This window comes from Ptychodera flava, chromosome 15, assembly GCF_041260155.1.
Source record: "Ptychodera flava strain L36383 chromosome 15, AS_Pfla_20210202, whole genome shotgun sequence".
Taxonomy (NCBI): Eukaryota; Metazoa; Hemichordata; class Enteropneusta; family Ptychoderidae; genus Ptychodera; species Ptychodera flava.
Window position 1 is genome coordinate 15,537,544 of NC_091942.1, and position 11,934 is coordinate 15,549,477.

The window sequence follows — 11,934 nt, forward strand, 5'->3', positions numbered from 1 at the left end:
ACTATTCATAACAATATCATGGCGGGAAAATTCGACTCCAGCTGTCTACCGAGGGTTGACGCGATAGTCGACTTATGTTATACGTTTACGATTGAATTTTTTAGAATCTAAAAAATTTCAATCTGGAAGAGTAACACATGTCCAACATATAAACACGCAGTTTCACCGTTTGGCAGTGTTCTCAGGTGTCGTCTGGCGTGTGGGGTTCTGATGTTGGTTTTGTGTATTTTGGAAACAGCGTAAACAAGAAGCCGACATATCTACAGTTGCGCAGAAAATCATGAAATAGTGAAAATAGAACAGTTTTTCGTCTTACTGAAACCATTTTTGTGACCTGTTCCAGAATACTGACAGGACGAGAAACAAATGATCAAATGTCCGAAATGCAGTGTCATTTCACAGTCTCACATTTGATTTTCGTGCTGTCTGGTGCTTCATGAGAAATACCAGCAACATTGGATACATAAAAAAAGATACCATGATACTCACATACCACTGGGATATAACATTTCAAATTCCACATTAAACGTTATTTTTGAACGACAAGAAACTATTTATTAACTCCAAAGGAAGCATTTTAACGCGGGTTATGGTTTCACCATATACGCGTGAAAGTTTTTCGACACAATAGCAATATTACAAAACCTACATAAATATTGAACCATGCAGTGTCTAAACACAAAAATAAACTCTCAGGAACACAGTCTATAACAATATGTATATTATACGTATGTTTGTCGAGTTGAAGAACCAATCTTTGGGTCTGCTGTGTTTATGCTTAATATTTCATGCACACTAACTTACAGTATATATATTTCAGGACGTTGTAGTGTTGTCTTTAAAAAAAATGCCTGGCACTCCCCTTCTCTATCCTAAAGCCATCTACAGTCAGCGGCATTCCGGTTTTAGCTTCTTGATTCAAGAATGTCGTAGTAAAGTCTATATTGGCAATACTCACGATATATTTCAGTGGCCATATTTCCTGGCTGAAATCCTCGGCGTGCGGCGTCCCAACAATAACAATACAGTAGAACAGTAGCGTCAAAGATTATAAAAAAAGCAGGCTGAGCACATTGTCACTGAGTTATAAAATCAATATACAATTATTCCAGTTTGCAAGACAAACGCAGATTGTACACTTAAAAGATCTCGAAACGTCCTCAAGGACCGCCGTGGAACATTCGTGTCATCACAAGCGAAAGAAGAAGACGGTGTCACGAGCGAGATTCCACACACGGAAAGCTGAGATTCCGAGGATTGAGTTGAACACACGGCGAGCATACACAATTCCGTATTTATCCAACTTTGAAGAAGCCCTCGCATTTAACACTTTCTCTGACGGTTATAGTAATATTTTGGGAAGTAACGTCCGTAATCAGCACGTCATCCGCCAGTTTATTCGGCTCCCAGTTGGTAGAAGGTGTCAGGGTTCCGCTCTGCAGACGACTCGCCAGCGCTAGAAACGTTGTGCAGTCCTCTCCATCGCCGATCGAACTGCTCTCGATGTCCACCGAATTCTCTTGATCCGACGAAGGGTTCGACGAATTTGACGCCTGCGTTTTACTTTCCAGCTTTTCGGGTTCCTTGACTGTCAGTTCTATCACGGGTGCGTCCCTGCGCGCGTCGACAGGGGCAGCGACTTTCTTGCTCGCCTTGTTCGTTTTTGGACTTTGCGCTGCGGTCGCCATCTTACTCGCTGGGGTAGTAGCAACAACAGCAGCAGCCGTCTGCACGGAGTTCGGCTGGGCCAAGGGCGGCGAGGGGGACCCATTCACCGCGCTCAAATCCACACTCTCCGCTGACTTGACCACCGACGGCAAGCGCTGAGTTGTTGACTTGGAGGACAGTTTTCGTTTAGCCAGAGAACTTTCAGATTTCGACGAGGATTTCTTTTTACTTTTCTCCGCTTTGCCTTTTTCGGCCTTCTCCAATTTCTTCAATTTGTTTTCACTCGATTTTTCGTGTTTGTCTCGTTTCTTCTTCTTCCGTTCCGGGCTCTCGCTTTTCTTCTTCTTTTTCTTCTTCTTGTCCCTGTCTCTCTCCTTGTCCTTCTTTGACTTCTTCGGTTCCCTGTGATGTTCTTTCGGTTCGTCCGGGAGTGAATTCCCAAGCTCTGGAACATCTTCGTCGGGAGCAAGTGCGTTTGTGACTTCTTCCCCATCCTGTTCGGGTTCATCCGGCTGCAGCTCGAGCTCGCCGTCCCTTTTCGGTTCCGACTCCTCCTTCGTGTTAAGTTCGGCATCCGAAGGGACCTCGAGTTGGTCTCCATCCTATTGCATCAAAACATAACAGAGTAAACAAAGATCGCATCCATCACAGAAAATTTCGAAAATATTGTTGAATTAAAGTTTGGCAGCGAAAAGAAACCCGGAATGTCGGGCGTGGAGTTCGATCATTCCAGACAAAACAACGACGTGATAGGTTGCCATAAACGGACGCTCACCTGGCTCTCCGAAATTGACCGTTTCCTGGGGGTAAGCGGCGGTTTCCCGTCCCTGTCTTGCAAGCTGAAAATCGGGAAAGAAAGGTGACAAATTAGTAACAGCGCATAGGACGCTGTAGAAAGCAGAAGCGAGCATTTTCATGCGGTAAGTCAGCCAGTCGGGACACGCCATGTTGACTGAGGACATTGTTGCAGAGCGGGGCTTACCTCTTCTCGAAGAGAACGAGCAGACGATCGTCTAAAATGTTGTCCTCGGGTTCCCATGTATTGTACCTGCAACGACAGATGTATAGACTGTCAGATAGAGACACGTTTTACACGACAGCCGAGCGATATCCCCCGAAATTGCACAAAAAATCGGCAGGCGGCGAGACAACGAGAGTAGGGACTTACTTGTTCGACCAGCCTTTCCATTTAACAAGATATTCGACACGTCCCTGCAAAATAAGGGGAAAAACATAGTAAGATTGACAACAACCGCCGCCCAAATACAATCGAGGGAGAGACCACGAGTTCGAGAACCTACCTTTCGAATACGTTTTTTCTGTATGCACTCAGCGGCGAAAACTCGTTCGCCAACATCGGTGAGTTCCATGGTGTTTTTAACGCTGCACGTTGTGCTGCAGTTCTCAATGTTCACAAATCTCTCATGTCAACACAACAGAATATAGCCCATAATACTCGGCTTTGTCTGTGACGTCATCAATCATTAACCGCGGTGCGGGGTCACTGAAAAACTTCGCCGGCTTTTTGGCAGTTTTCATTGTTCACTGCGGTCGGAATCGATACAAAGGCAGTGCATAATTACCGTGAGGTTCAAATGCATGCCACAGATACGTTGTTTTTGTTCGCTAATCGCCTCGACGCTAATTGAAGCGACGCGTCGGAAAAATTCCGTTCCGACCGTGACATGACACAAAAACACCCTATCTGGCCAGCCAGCGCGTCTATTGATGGGAGTTTGCTCGGGGTCAGTCGGCTATCAGCGTACAGTGTACATAAAATAAATACAAGCCAGTAATTAATACTGTAGACCTTGGCATATCGTGAACAGAACGCGTCTGACGAACGGCTTCGATAGCACGCTTTGTGGAATATTATACCGATTTCTTTTAATCATCATAATTAATGATTTTTTGTTAAATATGGGGGCCTATATGTCTTCATAATTGACACACAAAATTCCTTCAATTTAAATGTGCAAGCCAAGACGATAGGCTCACAAAGTCGTTTTACAGCACTATGTTCGCGTCTACGAGATTTTCTGGGTGAGATAATCTCGTGTGTGATCGTCGCCGCCTCATTTTTCTCCTCATTTAATTAGCAGACATGCACAGGTTGACGTGCGTCGCCCCTTCGTGCGTACAGAATGAACACGAACGTAGTCCATGGTGACAGAAATGCGATAAATCGACGTTGGTCTTCGGTAGTAAGGGGACCGAACAACTGAAAAATTGCAAAACGTTGATGCTGCATCACCAGAACTATTGATGGAGAACACTGTTTCTTATACATGGCATACAATATTTTAATCTTATTTTTGAATATTTTTAAAGACCATTGGTACGATAATGATGACTGATGACTAATAATACACAGGACATTTTTTATCTCTTTATAATACTATGTAAACTACTTCCTAGTATTCGGCTCTCAAGCTAAACTAATTCATTACAATCAATACATAAGCGCAAAATATGTTACATCTTTCTCACTGCGAAATGAAGGGGCGCTATAGACAAGTAACACAAAGGAATAATCAAGTTATCTAAATAAGAACAAATAAAATCAATACACCAAAAATAAAATAAAATAATGCCGATGTCCACTGAATACCAATTGAGTCGTGTTATTCACTACAGATCACTGGGTTTTGATTACGCACAGTCGTGTACGGGTTGTTGAATTAATTTATTACCCGGCGGGTGCAAGGCGACACCCTTATTAACCTTTTTGGTGGCACCATTCTAAGGTCGGTATTACGTGTCACTTAGGTTGGAAATAAATTGAACTAGCTTGATGCAAGCATTTCAAATCTTTATTCAAAATCTGCCAGAACAAGTTAATTAGTAACAAATACTCGGTTCTTGATCGTACATCCATGTTAAATTATACAGAGCCGATGGCAACCCGCGTCGTCTGGCATCGAGCATAGATTAGAAAATGTCCTGCTGGGAGACCGATATTTATGATGTTCAACATCAAATCACCTGCATAGTGTATCACTGCGATATTTTGGAGAAGTCCTATGAAAAAACTCTCTTATGTGTAGTTGTTATGTTAGGAGGAGTTGACCCTAATAAAGTGTTCTATAGCCTAACTAGTAGGAGTACGATCGCAAGCATGCATCAAGGGGAACGTGGCCCGAACCACCCTACCATGAAAACATTATTACACTTGGCTGAAAAGATTAATCTGAAAGACGCAATTGCAAACAAAGACAGTTCAGAATGTTGTCCGTATCAAAAGCACACGGCTCTAAAATTAAATATAGCTTCATAATATTTTGCGGCTGATTATCTCAATTCTTGTGAACACCAATCATTTTATGTATGTATGTATGTATGTATGTATGTATGTATGTATGTATGTATGTATGTATGTATGTATGTATGTATGTATGTATGTATGTATGCATGCATGTATCTATGTATCTATGTATCTATGTATGTATCTATGTATGTATCTATTATGTATCTATGTATGTATCTATGTATCTATGTATGTATCTATGTATCTATGTATATGTATATAAGCCCTAATTATGTATATGATATGCTAAGTTTACAATTGTCATGTCAACCACTGTGGGTTAGAATAACTGTTTGTAAGCACACGGTCCGTGGAGGAACCGTGGTCAGACACAACATATCCCTGTCTAACGACAGAGTTGAGTCTGAAAAGCTGTTGAACTTGGTCGTGTAACTTTGGCTGATTTGGTATCTACTAGGTACACAGGATGTTAGCGCTGGAAAGATATGCTGAGAAGGTCGAAGAGCGACTATGGTTATCCTGTCACGGTGAGAAAGGTTGATCCCATGCCCACCAACCTTTTCTGCTCAATGTCATCGCTGTTGCGTGGACGCCTCTGCGACCCGTTGAACGATACATAACAAATTTTGTGTCTTTCAAATCCGCAAGACGCGAATTCAACATAGAGGTCCTTGTTTATTGTAAGGGGCCTTTACAGAAGGGAACATATAACGGGCCGGGCGTTTGACAAAGATGTAATATAACACCGCGCATTTTGTTCTAAGAAGTCCTTGAGGATAACTGAAAGGGTCAGTTCTCCTTCGTAGAGATCACCAGAAAGCACGTACGTAGAAAAGTAACCTTCAGTTAAATGGCCACAGTTCACTGTTTGGAGCCGCACAATACCCTCTTCCAGATCAGCGTATCTTGTATCGTTGAAAGCGGGGCAATTCTCTGTTGGTTCGTTTTCAGCAACGCTAACTGCCAACTCTGTCTGGACAAAAATGGGATTGAAGGTTTACTTTTGTCGACGATGTTGACAAGAACTGGGTTGCGTATTTGCGACAATTCTCGCAGTTTCGAAAGTCTCGCATAGGTAGGGTTAGGGATTTGCCTTCGGAGACGGTAAAACCTCCTTGAAGCTTGTTCGGGTAGACCACCCACTGTATTAGAACCATGGAGATAACACAATACAAGTTATGTAAATTCTAAAAAAACTATTGGAAGGCTGTGATAACCCATTGTGAACTCTTGTCGAATATCCTTTGCCCACACAGAGCCCTTTCTTCTGGAGATGCAGTATCTAATATGGGAGTACGAAGAGTACGAAGGACATGTGCCTTCCGTTTTCGGCTTACGGACTGAGTTTAGGTGTTTTGGGTATGCAATGTTCCGGGTTTTGATTGAATTCTATCGTCATTCACGACAGGACGGGTTATACTTCTTTGGGTGTGATGAAATTCCAAGTTCCAATGATTGGAATATATTATATAGTGAGATGCGTTGTTTGGAAGAGGCATTTCATGTAATATCCGCGACGAAGGGTAAACCATCCGCAACCCTTTTAATGGTCATTGTAAGACAATTAATCTGGTGAAGTTTGAGTTAGTACTTTTGGGTTGGAGAGTCATATCCATGATCCCTGCCGAACTTCATCCCCTCTTATAAATTAAAAGGATAAACCAGATAAGGTCTGTGGTTCCTTCCAAACGAAGGGAAAAAACGGACATTTTTCTCATCACTACCGCAATCCCTACGTCGAAGAAATTCAGCAGCGGGACGCTATGAAACCTTTGCTAAAACTATTTCAATGAATCTTACAACTGTTTCCCCTTCGAAATCAAGAAATAAAAATCATAGGTCACAGTTGAAAATTTGGTACTAGAGAAGCAAGTTTCACCTAAAAATTACCGTCATTTGAAATTCTAAAGCAGCAATCTCTGTTTTAACGCCATGAACGCCACGGTGGAAAATTATATTTTTTGTTTGTATTTTTCAAAAAATAACCCGGTGTTTTTTACTTGACGAGCTTCAAAATGAGCCGACAAAAGCGGTAGACCAGAAAAGTATTGTAAAAAATTGAGAGTCTGAATATCTGTCCCTGAGGCGAAGTCTACTTAAAGTGATCACGTGGCACCGACAGAAGACAAACCTTGAAACGTGTCGATCTTTATGTCGGCTACAACGACGCTCACAAGGAAAAATTATGTATATAAAGGTTCACTACACAACATATACTAAGCGAAGAAGATCTGGAAGAACAACGCCGTTGAAAATGTAAGATGTTATATTGCTAGAGACACTGGGCATGCGTACGACGAAGAAAGGGAATTAGACGAATATACCATCTTGAATATTGATGAGCAGGAATGTGGTAAACATATACCTCTGATGTTCAATTTTTAAAGCAAGGGACTATGGGTATTTGTTTTGGTGAAGGTCACTAAAATCACTTCCATCATTTCAGCAACAAATATAATCCACTGAGCCTGGAGCCCTCATGGACTTCAAAAGTTGCCTACACCTGTGTATGACTTAACTTGTGAACAAAAAATTAACATTCATACTTGTGCATCTTACTTTAGCCCAAAAAGGTGCAAGATAATGGGAGTCAGTAGTTTGTCGCAGGCTTGAAAATAGCTTTCAACATTAAGATTTTGGTCACTATCTTCAAACTATACATAGAGTAAATTATGTTGCTAGGTATATCGTTTCCCCATCCCAAACGACTAAAGGAAAACATCAATATAATATTATATATATATATATATATATATATATATATATATATATATATATATAATATAATATATATATATATATATATATATATATATATATATATATATAATAATATAAGAGAATAAAAATAAAATGTCTAATCTGATGATCGCATGAATGCGTGGAATTCGAGAAAGATGGTTGAAACTTGATATGTTCAAATATATATATATATATATATATATATATATATATATATATATATATACATATATATTAATAAATATGAGAACACATCAAGTATGTTTGGTACGTATATTTGGAAGATACCCCTCTGAGAAGATACAAACAAGTTTTGGTATATATATCTAGAGAGAGAGAGAGAGAGAGAGAGAGAGAGAGAGAGAGAGAGAGAGAGAGAGAGACGAATGTTAAGTGTTTATGACATACATTGTTCTTGGTAGTTGTATAAGTCGGCCTGATATCCATGACTTCCCACCCAGTGACATTATCAACTTTGATTGATTCCTAATCGTATCTGAAAATTAACGGTGTTATTCTTTCGACTTGACACTCTGAAATGTCAACCGTATAGAATAAAATAAAAATATTGTTTGAATACTGTCCCTCAAGCTTTCTAGATGGAGTGTTAGGGTTTCTTTGGTCACGACTTTACAAGATGTGAGTCTCACGCACGTGATTTGCAGATTCCTATCGTCACAACACCTACTATCTTTGGCCTGAGGATGGCGACATCAGCCCGACGCGCCAAGATGTCGCCGTGTTGTGATTTGCGATTTATTTCGTTTTGTACCAATACTGGAAGGCTGGGTTACTACACCGCTGGGTTCAAAAAACTCGCCATTTTGAAAGAAGCAAGATATAGTATGTATGTATGTATGTATGTATGTATGTATGTATGTATGTATGTATGTATGTATGTATGTATGTATGTATGTATGTATGTATGTATGTATGTATATACATATACACACACCATTGAAGACAAATGAAGCGTTGTGTGTTTGTTTATTTGTTTATTGAGCATGATGCTTAAAAGTGACTTGCAGATGTATTAATCTAAAAATTTTAATTATTCATCAGAAAGTAAAGTACTTCCGGGTTAAAGGAGCAGTAGCTGTAATCGCAGATGATTTTTTTGCATTTTGGTCTTTGGGTGTCGACTAGAAAAATCTTTAAATTCTCAAACCGCTAATGCTGTTGACACATGCAATCACTATGGCAGTCACTGTAAGCATGTTAACGCAGTGTTTATACGTGTGAAATGCATTGTTCGTATGTGAATTTCAGTCCTGACTAAAATTCGCTTGTCAACAGTAAAAAATGCACTCCACATGCGTACACGCTGAGTTGACAAGCTGTATACTGTGTATCGCAACATGCTTTGGGGAGTAGAGAACAGAAACTATGGTTGACATTAAAACAAAAATAGTGAAAAAAATCTTTGAAATTTACAGCTACTTTTCCTTTAATTCGCATACCTTTTCGTAGAAGACACACATAATCAAAGCTATGAAATGACGAAAATATTACAAGGTCAATGACACTTACAGTGCTTCAAGCTGAAGTGGCTGTTGGATATACACGTTACATCAGTCGACATCAGGAATTCAGCTTTCCCGTCGTTTGATGACAGGAAAGATTATTTGAATTTGAACCCGAAGATCGTCACAAAGTAGCAGTGTTAAAGTGACTGAACTTCATTTTCCTTGGCATTTTAATCACAAAACAAACAAATTCTATCGCAAATTTTTTATCGTCCATATCTCCTATGACCTCGAAGCGAAACTGAAATGTTAACCCGGAATTGAATAAGAAAATAAGTCGGACAAACAAAGTTCTATATATTATTATAGCGTTTTCTGTCTCTGATCTTTACACTCTGTTTATGACTTTGACCCGATAAAAACTGGTTTTAAAAGAAGCTTTCTGTAAGATGACAGGCTTAATCTCGAAGTATGTATTCTGACGAGCCTCTAAAAATGTGAAGAATTTCAAAATATAGCATTAAACATCGCCAGTGTTTGCACGAATTCTCCCCTTTCCCAGAAAAAATATTCGTACAACACGCGTTTTCCGGCTCCCAGTATGGTGTTCACCACAGTACCCATCGATCACTCGATGAGAAGTATACATTTGCGACTTCGATGTTCGTATATCTATGCTCGTACGAGTTCTAAATGCCACATTTTGAGATATTGCAGATTTAAAAAAACCCACCAAAACCCTCTGTCAGCCGATTCTACAAGATCACATGATGCGTTGACTGGCCTAGGTGCACTTCCCCGTTATTGCAACCTTGAGGCATTCGTAATTTTTCACGTATTTCCAATCATTTTTGTTCTGTGTAAAACCCTTTGGTTTCTTTTTCTAATACCAAAATTATATGAAAGTACCTAGTGTCCAGCTTGACAGCACAGCCTCTATGTGTGTTATTCCCGATGTCATTGTTGACAACTTAAATTCTGTCCGGGTAGAATTGCTTTGTCGGCATTGACATTGCATAATTAATATACATGATGCTTTGTTTTTTTTAATTCAAAGAAGTTTTATTGATAACAGCAATGAAGAGTTACTTTGCTTGTCGGAACGGTATCACAGCAGTAACAGTTCTCAATTATCATTTACTGTTGGTAGTAATTTAATCATCCATTTACAACAATGTGTCTCGAATTTATCTTTCTTCCATAGCTATCTCACATTCTATTCTTTAGCAGTCTCATTTAACGTGGAACAAATACTAGTACATAGCAAATGACGGTTTTCTACTATTCATATGCATTCCATAAATAAATATTTTTGCTATAAGTATGATGTGATCATAAATAACCGGAACACTATTGTCTCGCCTTTTTCGATGTGTACATTTTACGAGTCGCCTTTTTTTAGATTTTACATATATTTTACGAGCCATCAGAAATCATTTTTAATTCTTATCTTATCTAGACCAACCCTGCCCAAGATCCAATGACCTATATATATCCCTTACAATATATTGCATCACTCGATGATCGTATACACACTGATTTAGACCATCCTAGATAGATATGATACATGATGAGTGACTATAGGTGACCTTTAACTCCCTATTAGGAGATCAACACACTTTGTGCCGTCACGAAGGACTGTTGCTAATCTGGCGCCAGTCGGAATTTTTTTTTTCATCGCTGTTACCAGTAAGAGATATCCTAACAGCACTGACGGTGTCAGATATTTTGTGAACTTTACGTAAACAGATAAATACTTCCTTAACCCTGTACAGTTTCGGTCCCAGAAGACCGAGCGCGGACGGATACCATAACTGATACAGTGAACAGACCGAGATATTGCCGGGTTTATCTGAGCCCCCACTGGCCTATTCCTGACAAAAAGCCGACACAGGTGGCAAAATCACTCCGTTTTGTAATTCAATAATAGAAATCACGTAGTGAAACCTGTTAATCGTCATTAGCGATCTATTTATACTCAACATCGTCAGATATGAGCTAAAATTACGCATTGGAACTTCCCTCGTGCCTGTAAAAACTGGAAACCCATCCCAGTTTCTTTTCACAGTTTCGTTCAGCCTCTGAGTCATCAATAAGTTTGTTAGTGGATCAATAACCCAAACAGAAAGTGTACATTTTCCTACACGTGAGATATGATTGCTCAAAGCCAGGGCAGTGTTCTATATACTGTTTTTGTCCACGATCCAGGTGGTGGTGTACATTTACTCACGTTACTTGATACAAAGACACCTTTATTGTAACCATGCATACTGTAAATTGAAGAAATGTCTTTTTATGTTCGTGTTTGTGGTGTGACAGCGAGGAGGTGTGGTCAGGCATTTAATTAGGCCTAAGACTAATTTAAGAGCTACAATATATCAATTACGTCTACCCTTAGCATATGTAGGTTTGTCTGCTACTCAATTTATCCAGCGAGTCAACATCAATCCAAAATCTATCTACAATATAGGACGATCTATCTATCTATCGATCGATCAATCGATTGATCAATCAGTCTATCTATCTAATTGTCTGTCTGCCGATCTGTCTGTCTGTCTATCTATCTATCTATATATCTATCTATCTATCTATCTATCTATCTATCTATCTATCTATCTATCTATCTATCTATCTATCTATCTATCTATCTATCTATCTATCTGTCTACTTTTATCCATCCATCCATCCACTTAGCTGGTAGTCCAAGCATCTGTCTCCCGACGCTACTTAAGTGGAATGCTCATCGGAAAAACATCCGTAAATGCATTTCCATACTTTCTCCTGATTCTC

General features: G+C 39.6%; 1 protein-coding gene across 1 annotated transcript; it reads right to left on the bottom strand.

The window, feature by feature from the left end:
* Window positions 1-529: 529 nt before the first annotated feature.
* On the bottom strand, window positions 530-3,120 carry LOC139151305 (chromobox protein homolog 8-like). Its single transcript, XM_070723988.1, has 5 exons — window positions 2,970-3,120; window positions 2,837-2,880; window positions 2,651-2,716; window positions 2,444-2,507; window positions 530-2,270 (listed from the first exon to the last, which is right to left on the bottom strand). The coding sequence occupies exons 1-5, from the start codon at window positions 3,036-3,038 to the stop codon at window positions 1,296-1,298; spliced, it is 1,218 nt and encodes a 405-aa protein (XP_070580089.1). The 5' UTR covers window positions 3,039-3,120; the 3' UTR covers window positions 530-1,295.
* Window positions 3,121-11,934: the final 8,814 nt, after the last annotated feature.

Bases quoted from the DNA above. Each gene is read 5' to 3' on its own strand.
- LOC139151305 (XM_070723988.1), bottom strand. From the start codon at position 3,038: ATGGAACTCACCGATGTTGGCGAACGAGTTTTCGCCGCTGAGTGCATA. The intron at 2,881-2,969 runs GTAGGTTCTCGA...CTTATTTTGCAG, and splicing joins AGAAAAAACGTATTCGAAAG to GGACGTGTCGAATATCTTGT. The intron at 2,508-2,650 runs GTAAGCCCCGCT...CCCGATTTTCAG, and splicing joins CTCGTTCTCTTCGAGAAGAG to CTTGCAAGACAGGGACGGGA.